This window comes from Gigantopelta aegis, chromosome 3 (assembly GCF_016097555.1).
Source record: "Gigantopelta aegis isolate Gae_Host chromosome 3, Gae_host_genome, whole genome shotgun sequence".
NCBI classification, from domain to species: Eukaryota; Metazoa; Mollusca; class Gastropoda; order Neomphalida; family Peltospiridae; genus Gigantopelta; species Gigantopelta aegis.
In genome coordinates, this window is record NC_054701.1 from 84,577,048 (window position 1) to 84,593,621 (window position 16,574).

General features: G+C 37.3%; 1 protein-coding gene across 1 annotated transcript; it reads left to right on the plus strand.

The window, feature by feature from the left end:
- The first annotated feature begins 3,325 nt into the window (after window positions 1-3,325).
- LOC121368897 (N-acylglucosamine 2-epimerase-like) lies at window positions 3,326-15,912 on the plus strand. The gene is made up of 11 exons (XM_041493655.1): window positions 3,326-3,465; window positions 3,908-4,020; window positions 4,342-4,942; window positions 5,819-5,894; window positions 7,796-7,871; window positions 9,322-9,491; window positions 10,422-10,646; window positions 11,535-11,616; window positions 12,158-12,465; window positions 14,157-14,244; window positions 15,695-15,912. Exons 1-11 carry the CDS (start codon window positions 3,359-3,361, stop codon window positions 15,754-15,756), a joined length of 1,908 nt encoding a protein of 635 aa, XP_041349589.1. The 5' UTR covers window positions 3,326-3,358; the 3' UTR covers window positions 15,757-15,912.
- Window positions 15,913-16,574: the final 662 nt, after the last annotated feature.

A 16,574-nucleotide genomic window follows, 5' to 3' on the forward strand; every position in this document is an offset into this window, starting at 1 on the left:
AGGTTAAACATTGTGACCTTTTGACCTCTGGTGACCTAATTAATCAACCAACCGTGTAGAAATGCAGATCAATGATTGCCTCACGTTATCACCTTTAATTGGAGTGGTAATATATAATCATATTTTAAAAACTTTCAGAGGTATGTGGCATTATGTTTTCCCTACCCTTAAAGGGACATTCCTGAGTTTGCTGCAATTTTTAAGATGTTATCGACTAACAGAGACTGTTTAACGATTATAATTGCGTATCAAATATATTTTTTCTGCATAAAATATTAGTGGCTGTATATTAAATGTGTTTCTGATCGTTGTAATATTTGTACTAGGTTAAATTTCATTTTATTCCACCAATTGTTTTTGTTTTTTCGTACGTACGAAATTATTTCAAGATAAAATCCAGTTTTGGCTTCTTACAAATATTAAGACGACTAGAAACAAATTGAATATACAGACACTGATATTCTAAACAAGAAAATATATTTAATATGTAAGTTTAACCGTAGAAATATTTTATTAGTCGAAAACATCTTACAATGCAGCAAACTAAGGAATGTCGCTTTAAATATTGGAAATTCAGACAAGCTGCAATCTCATTAAAATTAGCTTCACTATTACATGTGGATCTAACACCAGCCAGTTGGAGCTCATGTCCACCAATCAAAACCTGACTTGCAGAATCCTGCCAGTGATTTAAAAATAATTTGAAAACATTCCGAATTATCCTGAGGGTATACGACATATTTCGTGTGAATTACGAATGCCTTAAAACATGTTTTATTTTATAAAATAAATAATTTGTAATGTGAAACTGAAGACTGATTTGGTTTTGGGTTTTTTATAAATAAATAAATAATTTTTAATGTAAAATTGAAGACTAATAACCCACCCCGAACGTATTGGTATGGTTCGCTGTACTGCGGCCACTAAAATAGACTCGCCCGGTATTTTTAGAATTTGTATGCTCCCAAATAACGTTATAAAAAGCGAAGTGGATTGGTCAATATTTAAATTATTATTTACAGACGAAATGTTACCTGGACATTGGGGACTACGCAGTGTTGTTAGTTTTAAATCACTGGCAGGATTCTGCAAGTAAGGTTTTGATTGGTGGACATGAGCTCCAACTGGCTGGTGTTAGATCCACATGTAATAGTGGAGCTAATTTTAATTAGATTGAGACAAGCTGTTATATGAAATCGTGTCATTATATATATATATATATATATATATATATATATATATATATATATATATATATATATATATATATATATATATATATATGATATGTCGGAACCAGTTAACGTTTTCTATTGTTCTCCTCTTCCATGTACACAGAAAGTATACCAAAATAGTTTAAAAGATTTAATAAATCACATTTTACAGAAATGAGAGAGAAGCTTGACCAATAAATAAATATTTACCTTGTTTGAAAGTTTATGAATAGATAGTAGAGACCAGTAGCGTTGATAGGGTCATTTGTTATTATACCTAGTATATTGACCGAACTACAGACATTTTAGTTATCCCTACCCCCAATTCCTTCATCGCGCAGATTTCAACACTATCATTGAAAACATCTTTTTTTTTTTAATCAGAATAGATTTGACAACTAAGAACTCCTATTCCATAAACTAGATATATCAGGGTATTTTTGCCCTCAGACCTTTTGGATCTGTTCGGTTAAATAAACAACCCCCTGGCGCTTGGACTATATCTGGACTCGTGCTTATAAAACGTTTAGAATATAGACTCTGTTTTTAACTTTATTTCATTTGTGTTTTATTCCCCTGAGGAAGTTTAAAGCTTTTGAACGAAACGTTGGCATTTTTAGATAGTTTTTTAAGACAATTTTAATATATATTTTGCACCAGAATATAGACTCTAAACGTTTTATAAACACCAGGCCCGGCGCTGAAGCTCCCGCTGGTACAGCTCTGAGTACTGAGCCATACAAACTACCCCACCACGCCAAGCAATGGACGATGAGATAGAACATTTTGTTTAAAGGTCAGAGAAAAGAGACACTTGAATATACATGTATTTAGGGAGGACGGGTCCCCTGGTACCACCCTAGGGTCTTCCTCTGCAATACAGCCGCCAAAAACATTTCTACAGCTTCCATAAATTGCGTGCACAGATGAATGTTTCAAGCAAGGGACTCTTTTGTATTTTACACAGATCTATATTAAATAGTATTTAATAGTTTTATCGGTCAGATTCAATTCGTATATGGCTGTTTCAGCGAACATCTGCAGCCAATATGTAAGCACAATTGATATGCTCCACTTTCCAATCATGTAACGTAATATGTTACTGCGTATAAAGTTAAGCACAAAGTTCTACAGCTTTTAATAATATCGCCTATCTTCAATTGCAGCGGCAACACACAAAAGATCGTTAAAGTCACTGACCCTGTAGTTTCCGAGGTACATGTACGTACCTTTCAGGCCCGGGGGAACAATATCTGGGGACACAATCTCTAGTGGGGTGGGAGCGCAGTTTACATAGTAGGCCAGGTGTGTGTTGGGGGAGGGGGTTACAAGCAATATTTGTACCTTTGAGTAGAGTAGGATAAAAAAACAAAAACATTGCATTTTCGTCCTCGAGGGGGTCATAAACCTCTGGTTCCGAAGGGCTCGACTTTTCTGTTTCGTACAAAATGCTTTAGCAGTTACTACAAAGAACACGATGATCACAAATACATTGGACTGACAACTTAATGAAGCAAGTAAGTAATCTGTAATTTGATGGGGAATTGGCTCTATTGGACAGTAATTTACAATGCTTAATAAAAAGGATCGGTATCTTTAGTATAATATTGTACTACTAAATAGGCCAGACGCATTCCACCTTCAGACACTGATATAGCGGAAACAGAATGTACAGTTCGCTTGTTAAAGCTATACAAAAAGCGAACTACTATTTAAGGAACGAAGGACATGTTTTATGTAACGACGCACTCAACACATTTTATTCACGGTTATATGGAAGAAGAAGTAAATGTTTTATTTAACGACGCACTCAACACATTTTATTTACGGTTATATGGCGTCAGACAAAGATATTGAGACAGGAAACCCGCTGTCGCCATTTCATGGGCTACTCTTTTCGATTAGCAGCAAGGGATCTTTTATATGCACCATTCCACAGACAGGATAGTACATACCACAGCCTTTGTTATATATATATATAAAATGACGATCCAGTCTGTATGCACAGATATTAGTGAGACTGGATCTTTAATACAGAAAAACTAGGACACATTCAATCGAAACTGTGCACATGTTAGATAAGCTAGTAAGAAGTCACTATCTGACCGAAACTGGTGGTGTTTCGAAGGCAATAATTAAGGATCATGTCAAACGTAAAAGAAAGACTACCCGAGTTTTTGGAAACAGTAACCAATGATCTTCACAGATGCATCAAGTTCTGGTTGGACCATTCACACGATTCTGAACACGGGTAAGAGTGTGTGGTTTGGTGATGCTATATATAGTAACATATGGACTAAGTGGGCCAAAGCAACGGGAGGGAGGGGATGGGGGTGGTGGATACTGTTACGGTTATGTCGTCATACGATACGAATGCCTATTAGAAAATACCCGATTGCATAGCTACTGATGAAATCGCACTACTGGGGCGTAGCCAGAGAGGAAAAAACGCCGAGGAAAACCCAGACCTGTAAAATAAATATCAGAGTCATGGGAAAAATAAAATAAATCTTGGGAAATTCGTCTGCCTCATGCTGGTTTCCTCTAAAAAAAAACCCTGTCAGAATGACCATATGTTTGACGTCCAATAGCCGATGATAAGATAAAAAAATCAATGTGCTCTAGTGGCGTCATTAAATAAAACAAACTTTACTTTTTACTTTTAATCCTATGGGACATTCAAAATTCAATAGTACCACGAGTGCCCCCGCCTGCTTCGTGCCCCCGCCCGCTTCCGACCCTGGGTGGGCTGCTGGTGATCTCTTGCACTTGCCAGGGCTGGCATCAGTCAACATTAGTGCACGGGGTAAAAAAAAAACCACTTACTGCGTCCCTCCGGACTAGGGTTGACACCTGCGTCCATGGCAGGCGTGCGCTACAACAGCTTGCTCTGACTGTGCACGTTAAACCCTAACACCAGATCAGACCAGACCAGGATACTCCATTACTGATCCCAATTATCTTCAGTTGTCGGTCATTATGTAAACTGTATTAACATTTATTGACGGCTGTATTTCTCATTCCGCTGATTGATCGCTACGAAGCTGGACGTTTCACCGTGCGCTCCCAACTCCCCCCCCCCCCCCCCAACTGGGGGGACTTATGGCAAGTTTCGGAATGCTTTTAGAGTTTCGCGTTGCGTACATCGGGTCACGGATGGTGTACGGGGACGCAGACTCTAAGAAGAGGACGAGAAGAGGAGGAAGGAAGAAGGAACGTGCGCTAGGGGCGGCTCAGGGGAGACCAAAGCGGGCGGCGGTCCCTTCTGCGTCGCCGCCCCCCACTACTTCGCCGAAGAGGAAGACGAGCCACCGGCTGAGACGCCCTCTGACACTAAGTACGGCTTGCTGGACACCGCCATGGCCCAGTCGCCGCCGCCGTCTCCAGTCTCTACGTCTACGACCATGCCTGCTCCGATGCAGCGGTAGACTTTACAGGCCGCTCCCATTGAGCCGCATGTGGATGTTGTTGGTGCGACCATTACCAGACGAATGCTACTATGAGCTCCACACAATCAGGCTACAAGAGAACAGGAGGGGACTCATCGTGACCCAACGGCGCCAGAAGATCTACCGCCAAGCGATTCTACTGACAGAAATGGACAACAACACTATCCATCGAATCGTCACGACAATCTGCGGCGCCGGCTACGAAGTTGTCCTCAAAGACTTGGTCACAAGACGTCAGCTGCTTCCGTCCCTGCGTGTGACACCGGTCCTCAGCTCGCCGTAGGCCAACCTTTCCTAGGACAGGTAATCTCCTTTTTGGGCTTAGTTGGACTTTAAAAATGTTCGGCCGCGGTTCAAAATTCTTATGTTTATTTCTTTGTAAACAGTCCAACGCACTTTACTTTGGCGCCCGTTCAATTGCTCAAATCACCTTAAAACCTTTTAGGCCGAGCATTCAAAAATACTTTTGGATTTAATTTCTCAGTCCAAACATGTGTAGGATACAGCAGGTTATTCTCTTTAGGACTTAGGTTTTTGACCGACCACTAAATTTGTTTATTCCAAATTCTGCCCACCTCAAACTTAGCCCCCTCGTTGCCCAGACTTAGTCACTGGCGAAAGTCAGAGATTAAGCCTGTGACAGGCGTGCGTGAAGCTTTCGTGGCATATACGCACGTGAAAAACTTACCATGACCATGGCTGTATTTCTAAACGTAAAGTTCAGCTATCAGTGGGGCAGTAATTTAATTTAATTATTTCCAAGTACTTTAACCATTTTATTTTTATAATATACTTTATTATTACATATAGTAATTTTATTCATACAAATATAATACAAATTTTGTTTCTTAGTCTGGCCTGTACATTAATATTGTTATTATTATTAATTGTTGTTGTTGTTATTGATGTTGTATGTTTGTTTGTTTTTATCTGTTTGCTAACACCAATTTGTTTGGTAATATGCAATAAATTGAATTGAATTGAATTGAATTGTGCGTGTGTACATGCGTGGTATATTGTGAATGAGAAAGCTGTTATTGATAATAGCAAGTGTATGAGTGGTGTAGTTGCCACGACCGTAGGCCTGCATGATTAACTAGCGGGACAGTAAAAGAAGTCTGAACTGATTTTGAAAATATTTCTCTATATTTATAGGGGATTTTTCTCGTGTCTGTGTGAAGATGGCAAAATATATGATGAAAACAAATATGGCTGGCTGCTCAGCAGACAGGTACATGTACTAGTCAATCTGATTAAAATTAGATTGATGTACTAGTATGCGATGTAGAACCTTTTGCATGATGCATGTGCCGCAAACAAAAGTTCAGGGACAACATAACTAGAAGTAGCGAAAAACAAAGTTGAGAATTGTGTCCGATCACTTACTGCAAACCAATTATTTTCTCTAAGTATTGAATTTTGAGTACACTTTGCCAGTTAATTAGATATCAGTGAAAAATTTAAACTACATTCCCAGAAATATTTTTATTATTTAAGCATATAGAACAGAAAATCCAGTTACGTTTAGTGCATATATTACGCCGCACTCCGCATTGGTTTCACTACGCTGGCTTATCCAGGTCAAAAACAAAGCCATGATTTTGAAAGTGGAACACTTTTGACGGGCTCGTACCAATCTCGGTTTTCATTGGCTTATCACAAGTATAGAATTCCCCAACAAGAGATCACGTGAGATTTCGCAATTTTTGAACAAATTTAACTGTCTTGATTGAGGGGTCGTCTCATATCTCCAAAACATATTTATATCCATAGAGATATGGTACAATGCCTTTCCAGGGGTCGGTGAGTGGGGGATTTGCCTTGAAATTTCGACAGTGGCCAGCTGTTGGCATACGCGTTACATGTAAGGGTGTGTTACTAATTACGTGACGCTCTAGGGGTAGAGGAAGAGGGTACTGTGTTCGATTTACGTAACATTTTTCAAGACTATATGTTATTTTTATTCATTACTTAGACCTAAAAAGGTGTTTTTTTGAAAATGTGCGGTCAGTCTAGGATCGATCCCCATCGGCGGGTATATAAAAAGACCATGGTATGTGATATCCTGTCTGTGGGATGGTACATATAAACAATCCCTTGCTAAAGAAAAATGTAGGGGTTTCCAAGGCGCGTGTGCAGGGATTTCAGCGGGGCTGGGGTTATAGACTGTGTTAAGCGAAGTTTATATGGGGCCATGTTCCCCACAAAAATACATTTCAATTTTTTTTAAGCTTGGGCAAGTAACGGTTTCGACCTCCAATACCCTCCCTCTGCACATGCACCCGATTCCTCTCTAAGATTATGAACAAATGTTAGACATCCAACAGCAGATGGAAGGAAGGATAGGATATGTTTTATTTAGCGACGCACTCAACACATTTTATTTACGGTTGTATGGGGTCGGATGATTATTAAATCAATATGCTTCATCTATGATGTCGTTAAACAACCCCCCCCCCCCCCCTCAACTTTACCCTTTCCAAACGAAATAATATTTATTTGAATGTGTCGATTTTAACACGTAAAATTAAGAAGTTCATTGTCTACTTTAGTATATTTTATTTTAAAAATATATACATGATTAATGTGTTACTAGTATACAAACTAAACTTTGAAAGTTCTACTAACACTTTATAAAATATCAATTCTGAAATAGGAAGGTACGACTGTCGATAATACGTTTTCAAGATCAAACCGGTTTTAACTACAGCGCAAGATTTCTTTTTTATTTTTTGAGACGAACCCTACAATTTGAAATCGGCAAACGCACGTGTTAACTGAAACTGACAACAGGCTGTTGTTTGTGCTTTGCCGAGCTATGGCGGCACAGGCGACGAATCAAGCGTATACGTTTGACGATATCCGTTCATAGCGAACACACACGACTGTTTTTAAAAGTGCATTTGAGCTTGTATTTCACATTTGTACATGATGTTATAATATGGTAACCAGATAATGTAACTTTAATAATTGGAGTGTGATTTGGTTTTATAACTATTAACTTATAAAGATATAAATATTTAAATTTATTATTTTCACTAAAATTTTGAATTATTGTACATTTATATATATATATATATATATATATATATATATATATATATATATATATATATGATACGTGTGTTTCAGGTGTGGACGTACGCCAGAATCTACAATGAGGTAGAGGGTTATCAAAAAGAGGACATATTAACTGCAGCAAAACAAGGTATGAACATGAAATGTGTTATGGTAGCTACAATATATACAACTTATATACATAAAACATAGAAATAATTATGTGTTTTAACGAAGAAAAACCACACACACACCCAACAATCCCCCCCCCCCCCCAAAAAAAAAAAGAAGAAAAAACAAAAACAAACAAACAAACACCCAATAACAAAAAAAACTAAAAAAAAACTATACACATGTATATATATATGTGATCATTAATGAACTCCTTTCCCTGCTTTGATAACTGGGATGTCATCAGTGGGCCTAGGCTTCTTTTAAATGACAGTGATTATTGTTTTGTTGTTGGCAGAATAGTTAGAAGCTCGAAAAGACTTGGTGATCTATTTGCATGGACATTTACGAGTCTGTTTTTTTGTTGTTGTTGTTTGTGTGTGTGTGCGCGCGCGCGTGTGTGGGCGCGTGTGTTTTTCATTACTGGATTACCGTACGCAGCAATACCCAGTGCAGGCCTGCACAAATTGCACGAACGATCGTTTCGTTCTGCTCGGTTATGAAATTTATTTCGCATAACCGATGTTCGGAAAACTTTCATCAGTGGAGTCCTAAGCTTATTTTAAAATGACAAATGTATTTAATTTTTTCTCTCGGAACAAAGCAGTTTCCGTGTTCGTTTTCGCTTGTGGGTGACATAGTGTTCGCACATTCTCGCACTATTGCAATTACAAATGTGAACGATCAGAAACGTGTGTGTCGACGAAAACGTGTGACCGTACGATACATCGCGGGTACAAACAACTTGACTGGTTTCCGATGGTTACGGAAATTTACGAGTCTAGCTGAATACTTATATTGTGAAGTGTAAGATATTCTCATTGGTTGTTGGATGTCACCGAAGGGAATTCCTTCAAAATGCGGCCAATCAGAAATTGCGATACTTCCATTAATAAACGTTAATCGGTAAACTTCGGCTGATTACGGGAAAATTGTCAAATATCACACATGGCGATGAAAAATTTGACTGTATAAGTTTGACGTGTATACGCGTGTATGGGCGCGTGGTGTTCTTTCATTACTGTTCTTTTTTTAAAAAAAACCGCAAATCAATAGGTACCCAGTGATTTTCCGGTTAAAATTTTTTAATTTGTGCACACCGACCCTTGAAATACAAAATGATGTGATGGTTGTCTCATCTTAACTTTGTCGAAATATATAAGTTTTTAAATTTTCCCACCGCGAAGTACAGCGTCAACTTATAAATGTGTGTAGTTCAGCGTTACGAATTTATGTTTAAACCATCTCTCACAAACAATGCAACTTGAATTGGTTTATAGTTGCACACGTGAATGTTCATCTCAATGCATGATTAAAAATTTTAAAATGTATTAAATTAAAAATAATAATAATAAAACTAGATTAATCATAATCCTAAACATAACAAATGATTTCTTTATTCACCCTGGAATTAAATATGACTTCCACAGGTGGTGATTTCATTATGAAATTTGTGAAAGATCCGAAATCTATGAGGTGTTGTCTTAGCCTGACTAGAGACGGGAAGACTATCAAAATCCAGAAAACAATCTTCTCGGAGTGTTTTTACGCGATGGCCATGTCGGAGCTTTACAAGGCTACTAAAACACAGATATACAAGGTATAGTCATCTCACTAGATCTTGCCTGAGAAGAAAGGCGGCAATTTGGTTTAAAGGGTAATTTAAAAATGCAAAATACTCTATTAATATTAAAGAGACATTCACGAGTTTGCTGCAATTTTTAAGACGTTATCGACTAACAGAGACTTTTTAACGATTGTAATTACATATCAAATATATTTTTCTGCATACAATATTAGTGGCTGTATATTAAACATGTTTCTGATCGTTCTAATATTTGTACTAGGTTAAATTTCATTTTATTTCCTAAAATATAGTGTTTTCGTACGTACGAAATTATTTGAAGACAAAATCCAGTTTGGGCTTCTTACAAATATTAAGACGACCAGAAACATATTGAATATACAGACACTGATATTCTAAACAAGAAAATATATTTAATATGTAAGTTTAATCGTAGAAATATTTTATTAGTCGGAAACATCTTACAATGGAGCAAACTCAGGAATGCCCCTTTAATGCCTGGGTAACATCATATATATATATATAGGCACAACAAACGTGGAAACTAGAAATAGGTTTGACCGATCTACAAATGTCACTATTTTTGAACGTACAAAATAACTCCTTTGTGACCAGATGTCTTTTTGGTTTTCTAGTATAATATAAAGTTGGTTAATAAAGTTAAAACTTAATAGTATTAGTGTCATAGGCGTGCATGGCGTATAATATTAAAGGAAAGGGGTCCTTTTCTTAGTTCATGCTGTATATATTTTAATAATTTTCCTTATAACAAACATTGGCCATATGAAAGCAAAAATCTCATATCTCTCTCTCTCTCTCTCTCTCTCTCTCTCTCTCTCTCTCTCTCTCTCTCTCCTCCTCCTCCCCCCGCGTCTGTCTGTCTCTCTATCTGTCTCTAGCTCCTCTGTTTCAAAAAGCTTTGTGAAAATGATGATTTTCTTTCAGGACGAAGCAATAAACATTTTTGAAAAAATCATCTTCTGGGTACAGCAAGACGACAGCGAATTAACAGGTCCCAAGTTACCTGGACACGAACCCATAAACCAACTGGCAGTTCCCATGATGCTCTTTTGCGTTAATGGCCAAATGGAATCAATGGACTCCTCCTTGTCCTCAACATGTGCCGCGACTGCAGACTGGTGTATTAAACAGATCCTGCCTCACGTCCAGGTAAAAAAAAAAAAAAATTAAAATTAAAAACTGTAAATTGTTTGTTGTCAGTGTTTTCCGCTCAGTTTACAGGTTCAAACATTTTCATAATTTATTGTTTGTTGTTCGCGTTTTTACACTCAGGTAGAAAACGCTATCAAATTACCCATTGATCGTGTTTTACGCTCACTTGCAAATTGTCTATTGTTAGTGTTTTACGCTCAGGGAGCAAATGCCTACACATTATATGTTATTCGCGTTTTACGTTCAGGTAGAAAAAGCTTACAAATTATCCGTTGATTGTTTTACGCTCAGGTAGCAAAGACTTGCAATTTTGCAAATTGTCTGTTATTCGCGTCAAGCCTCATGTAACAGACGCTTGCAAATTACATCGTATTAATAATATTAGTGTTTTATGATGGACGCACACTTGCAAATTAGTCGTTGGTGTTTTACGCTTGGGTAGCGAACACTTGCAAATTAACCGTTGGTGTTATACGCTCGGGTAGCAGACACTAAAACATTATCAGGTTTTAAAAAAAAAGTTTTTGTCTGTTTTACGTTCGGGTAGCAAGCATTTGATAATTATACGTTGTCATACAGTGTGTTATACTATTTTCTTCTATTGTATGTCTAGTTTAATAGCTTCATGTTCGGGTAGCAAGCATTTGCTAATTATACGTTGTCATACAGTGTGTTATACTATTTTCTTCTATTGTATGTCTAGGTTAATAGCTTCACGTTCGGGTAGCAAGCATTTGCTAATTATACGTTGTCATACAGTGTGTTATACTATTTTCTTCTATTGTATGTCTAGTTTAATAGCTTCATGTTCACACATAATTTTAACAACATGCCGCCTGAACGGTTTGCTACTCTCCAATACTAATTATTAATATTGGTTTCTAGCGTAATGGAACAGCTGTCTTGGAAAACGTGTCACTAGTTGGAACCGAGTTGACAGGAAGCGCGGGTCGCCTTATGAACCCAGGTAGTTTACCTTGTAATCAGAGACGTATTATACAGTATTTTTGCGCCCAACTACACCCGTGTCTCCAATACGATAATCGAAATACTATGTAGGATGGATCTGGCGTAAATAATAGATTATACTGCTTAGTGTGAAAAGAGAGAGAGAGAGAGAGAGAGAGAGAGAGAGAGAGAGAGAGAGAGAGAGAGAGAGAGAGAGAGAGAGAGAGAGAGAGAGAGAGAGAGAGGAGCATGACACCAAACACTACTTACGTTCCTATATTTCTAATTAAGGTTTAGGCACACACACAACAACGCTTACCACAGCTTTTAATATGCCAGTCATGGTGAACAATCCAGTGTCCACCATCATGGAGGTGGAGGTTTCGATTTACAAATAAGAAAAGTTACTGTTGAACAACCTCCTGTTCCACTACCGATAAATACAATGTATGTATAGTGTAGGGGATCATTATATATGTATATATATGTAATTACAGTTCAAGCACATTTGAAACAAACAAAATAACCAACGCAAAAGATGATTATGTATTCATGTCTAGGTCATGCCATTGAAGCTGGTTGGTTTCTTCTGAAGCACGCCGTTAAAACGAACGACGAACAACTGAAAACTACAGCAATCAACAAGTTTATGGTGAACTCCTTCGATCGAGGCTGGGACGAAAAGCACGGCGGGATCGTCTATTTTGTCGATGTTGAAGGGTTGTCCCCTACTCAGCTAGAATGGGACATGAAACTCTGGTGGCCGCACAATGAGGCTCTCATTTCGTTCCTGATGCCGTACAAAGAGACAGGCGATATTGAACATTTGCAGAGATTTGCCAAGGTTTTAGACTGGAGCTACTCACACGTAAGATTAAGCACACCACCAATCAAATTCTCAACCTATTATATACTATTGACACCTTCTAAAAACTGTAATGTGTTCATGTGTTCCTCGGTGAATAGCGTTGTAAAGGATATTCGTAGTATAAGCTTTCGTCTAACATACAGACTACAGTGAATCCTGGAACACCTAAAACTGTTATATCTATATTAAACATTTAACAAAATCGACGCACCTTCATGGAAATCTGGAGCTAACGAATCATGTATGCACGTTATTAAACATCTGAAGATTTTAACATCACAAAACATCGGCGTGCATAGGGGGGGGGGGGGGGGGGGGGGGGGTTCGATGGGTTCGACCGAACCCCCCCCCCCCGAAATCGCTTTTTTTATAATTTAATATATCTGACATTATTATATTTACTCAACATAGAAATATATGCCCAATATCTCTGCAATCTATTTTGGAACCCCCCTTTTCAAAATCCTATGTATTGGAACCCCCCTTTTCAAAATCCTATGTACGCCCATGCAAAATGTCACAAATTGTTCAAGAGTCCTCTCCGTATATGTATATTTTTATTTTAAACATTTACTACTAAATAATAAGTCGCCCAATTCAAAAAGCTCTCTTGGACAAAGAAAGAAGTGTTTTATTTGACGACGCACTCAACACATTTTATTTACGGTTATATGGCATCAGACATATGGTTAAGGACCACACATATTTTTTTAGAGGAAACCCGCTGTCGCCACATAGGATACTCTTTTACGACAGGCAGCAAGGGATCTTTTATTTGCGCTTCCCACAGGCAGGATAGCACAAACCATGGCCTTTGTTGAATCAGTTATGGATCACTGGTCGGTGCAAGTGGTTTACACCTACCCATTGTGCCTTGCAGGGCACTCACTCAGGGTTTGGAGTCGTTATTTGGATTAAAAATTCCATGCCTCAACTGGGATCCGAACCCAGTACCTACCAGCCTGTAGACCGATGGCCTGCCACGACGCCGGTCCTCTCTTGGACAACGTTGTGTATCGTCTTTTTGCATTGCAGTTACGAAATTGTAATTACAAAAGTGTAGTGAATTAGGCCCCTGAATAATTTCTCCTCTAAACGTTTTCTACCTCAAATATATAATAGTTTTGGGCAAAACAATAGTTCAGGGCCATACCCTCCAGGAGGGAAGGGGGCAGTTGCCTCCCCTCCCCCCCCCCCCACTGAGATTCTCTTCTTTTTTTTTTACTTCAAAAAATAGCACACATCTCAGGGTTTAATTTGTATGTTTCATTTGTTTATAAAAAAATAGTGACCCCCCAAACCCAGAATTTTGATCAGGGTACGGCCCTGTATTTCAATATTGCAATTAGTGAGCATTCATTAGGGGGAGGGGGAGAGGGTGGGGGCGGGGGCGAGAGATCATTGGACGATCAGTGGCTGGTGGGTTTTGTTATACTTGCACATTCGAGTTAAGTCCATTATATATATGCAGTTTGTTCACACAAATTTGATAATTACTACTGATAATCAGTTTTATTTTCCAATCGCAACTATCTTGGAATTTTCAAACCGTTTGACTAACTTGGCAATATTTTGCATACGGCAAACGTACTTTACAAATATCATAATTTTTTAATGCACTATTAGAATTCCATTTGTAAAGAAACACTTTTATGTAAGCTTTACTTTTACTCTTAATTTTCAATTTCTAGTTTGTAGACTATGTTAACGGCGAATGGCATGGGTACCTTAATCGACAAGGACAAGTCACACACAATTTCAAGGGAGGACCGTGGAAAGGTACCCAATGTTTGTAAATCTGTCAAATCAAATTATCCCTCAGTAGTTAGCGATAGATACATAAAACAAAAACTTAAATGTGTCTTAACTGTTCTTTTAAAGACGTGTTACAAGTTTTCTTTCTTTCTTTTTGTATAATAGTGGATTAAAAACAAAAATACTTTTGTATTTTCACTTGAGATATTAAACATGGCTATTCATAAGACATGTAACATGTAATATTGACACGACTTGAAATATACCAGTTGTTTTCATTCAAAGCTAACGCTAACCACAATAAACCGTTTTGCAAACATTTTGAACACATGAAAGTTACCTCAAAATACTTTTTTCTTTTATAAAAATGACAACATGAATTACCAAAATATCAATAGTAACAAGTGGGATGAAATTAAATATATATATCGGGCGATAACGCACCCCCCTCCCTCCTCCCAAAAAACTCACCCAACAACAAACAAAAAAAAAAAAAAAAAAAAGACACACACAAAAAAAAGTATGCACCAAATAATTTATTATAATATGTATGGATGGTTGAATTTTCATTTTGATACATAGTTTACTTTTAAAATGGCACGCAATGTAACATACATGTAATATACAAAATTATCTATACCAATGAGAACCTGCTCAGCATCTACGTACAACCAACTGCAGGTTCTCACTGGTAGAGCTATTTTTGGAAATATATATGTTTTAGGCAGCAGTTTCAAATAGGCAAAACGCTAAAATTTAACAATTTCGAACTAGTACACATTTAAAAGGAAGAAAGTTTCTGTTTTAATTAATATTATGTATGATTATTTGCAAACAGGGATTATATACAGAGCAGGGCTCACACTGGAACAAATTTTGGTTTAGCCAATTTTTAGAAATATGATAGTATCTTCTTAAAAATTATTGAAATGTGGTTAATTTAATGAATATTGTATTAGCCAGAGACGAAACGTTCTTGCCACTTTGTATACAAATGAGCCCTGACAGAAGGAAGGAAATGTTTTATTTAACGACGCACTCAACACATTTTATTTACGGTTATATGGCGTCAGACATATGGTTACGGACCACAGATATTGAGAGAGGAAACCCTCTGTCGCCACTTCATGGGCTACTCTTTTCGATCAGCAGCAAGGGATCTTTTATATGCACCATTTCATTGACAGGATAGCACATACCACGGCCTTTGATATATCAGTCGTGGTGCATTGGCTGGAGCGAGAACTAGCCCAATGGGCCCACCAACGGGGATCGATCACAGACCGACCGCGCATCAAGCGAACACTTTACCACTGGGCTACGTCCTGCCCCAAAGCCCTGACAGAGTATTAAATTTTTATTGATTCACGTTTCTATTATGGCTCAGTATATTCTCAGATCAGCCGTGGCATAATCAGGAAAGCAAACAAATTATCAACTGAAATCTAATGCTTGATACGGTCTTTAATTCCAGGATGCTTTCATGTCCCAAGGTGCTTGATGATGTGCCAGAAAATGCTACAAGAACTTCAGTAGGGTGACCACAGACAATGTATCAAATGGATCACTATTCATTTCTGGGACAAGATAAACCAACACGTGAAACAACCATTTTATACGTGTTATGTTTAAAAACCGATTCCATGTAGTTTATGGGCAATTGTAAAATAAAATAAAATTTAAAAAAATGGACAGTGGACTATTTATAAGTCGACCAGTCAGTCAGTCAGAAAGAAATTGATTGATATATATATATTGTATATGTGTAAATATGTGTATACAAGTATATATTTGTTTTTTCTTGGTTTTTCTTTTGAATATACTACATGTAAATATACAGGTGGAAATGATAGCATAACAAATTAAATAATTACAAGAAACCATTCTAGAGATTAACCTTTGCAACAGTTATTTTCATGTAAAATAAAGACCTTTAAAGGTAATAAAATATTTTAATTTAAAGATTTTCCTTATTTTCTCAGTATCTCACAGTTAGTGATGTATACAATAAACATGGGATTCTCAAAAGCTTTTAAATAGAACTAAGGAGAAATGCACATGTATCAATTAAGAGTATTTTAGATGTGTAGGTTTTGGAATAATTTGTTCAGTAAAATGTGATATCACAAAATTAAATAATCCAAACTATCACACTGATAGGTGGTTTTTTTTAAATATGGCTGTTGAAAGTAATAGTATGTCAGTACCTATTTGAACCATCACCCCCCCCCACACACACACACACACACACCTCAAAAACAAAACAAAAAACCCACAAAAACAATCCCTAAGGACATTTAAATGAAAAATAAATTTGTAACTACTAGTATGTCGTAAACAGGTATAGAAATATG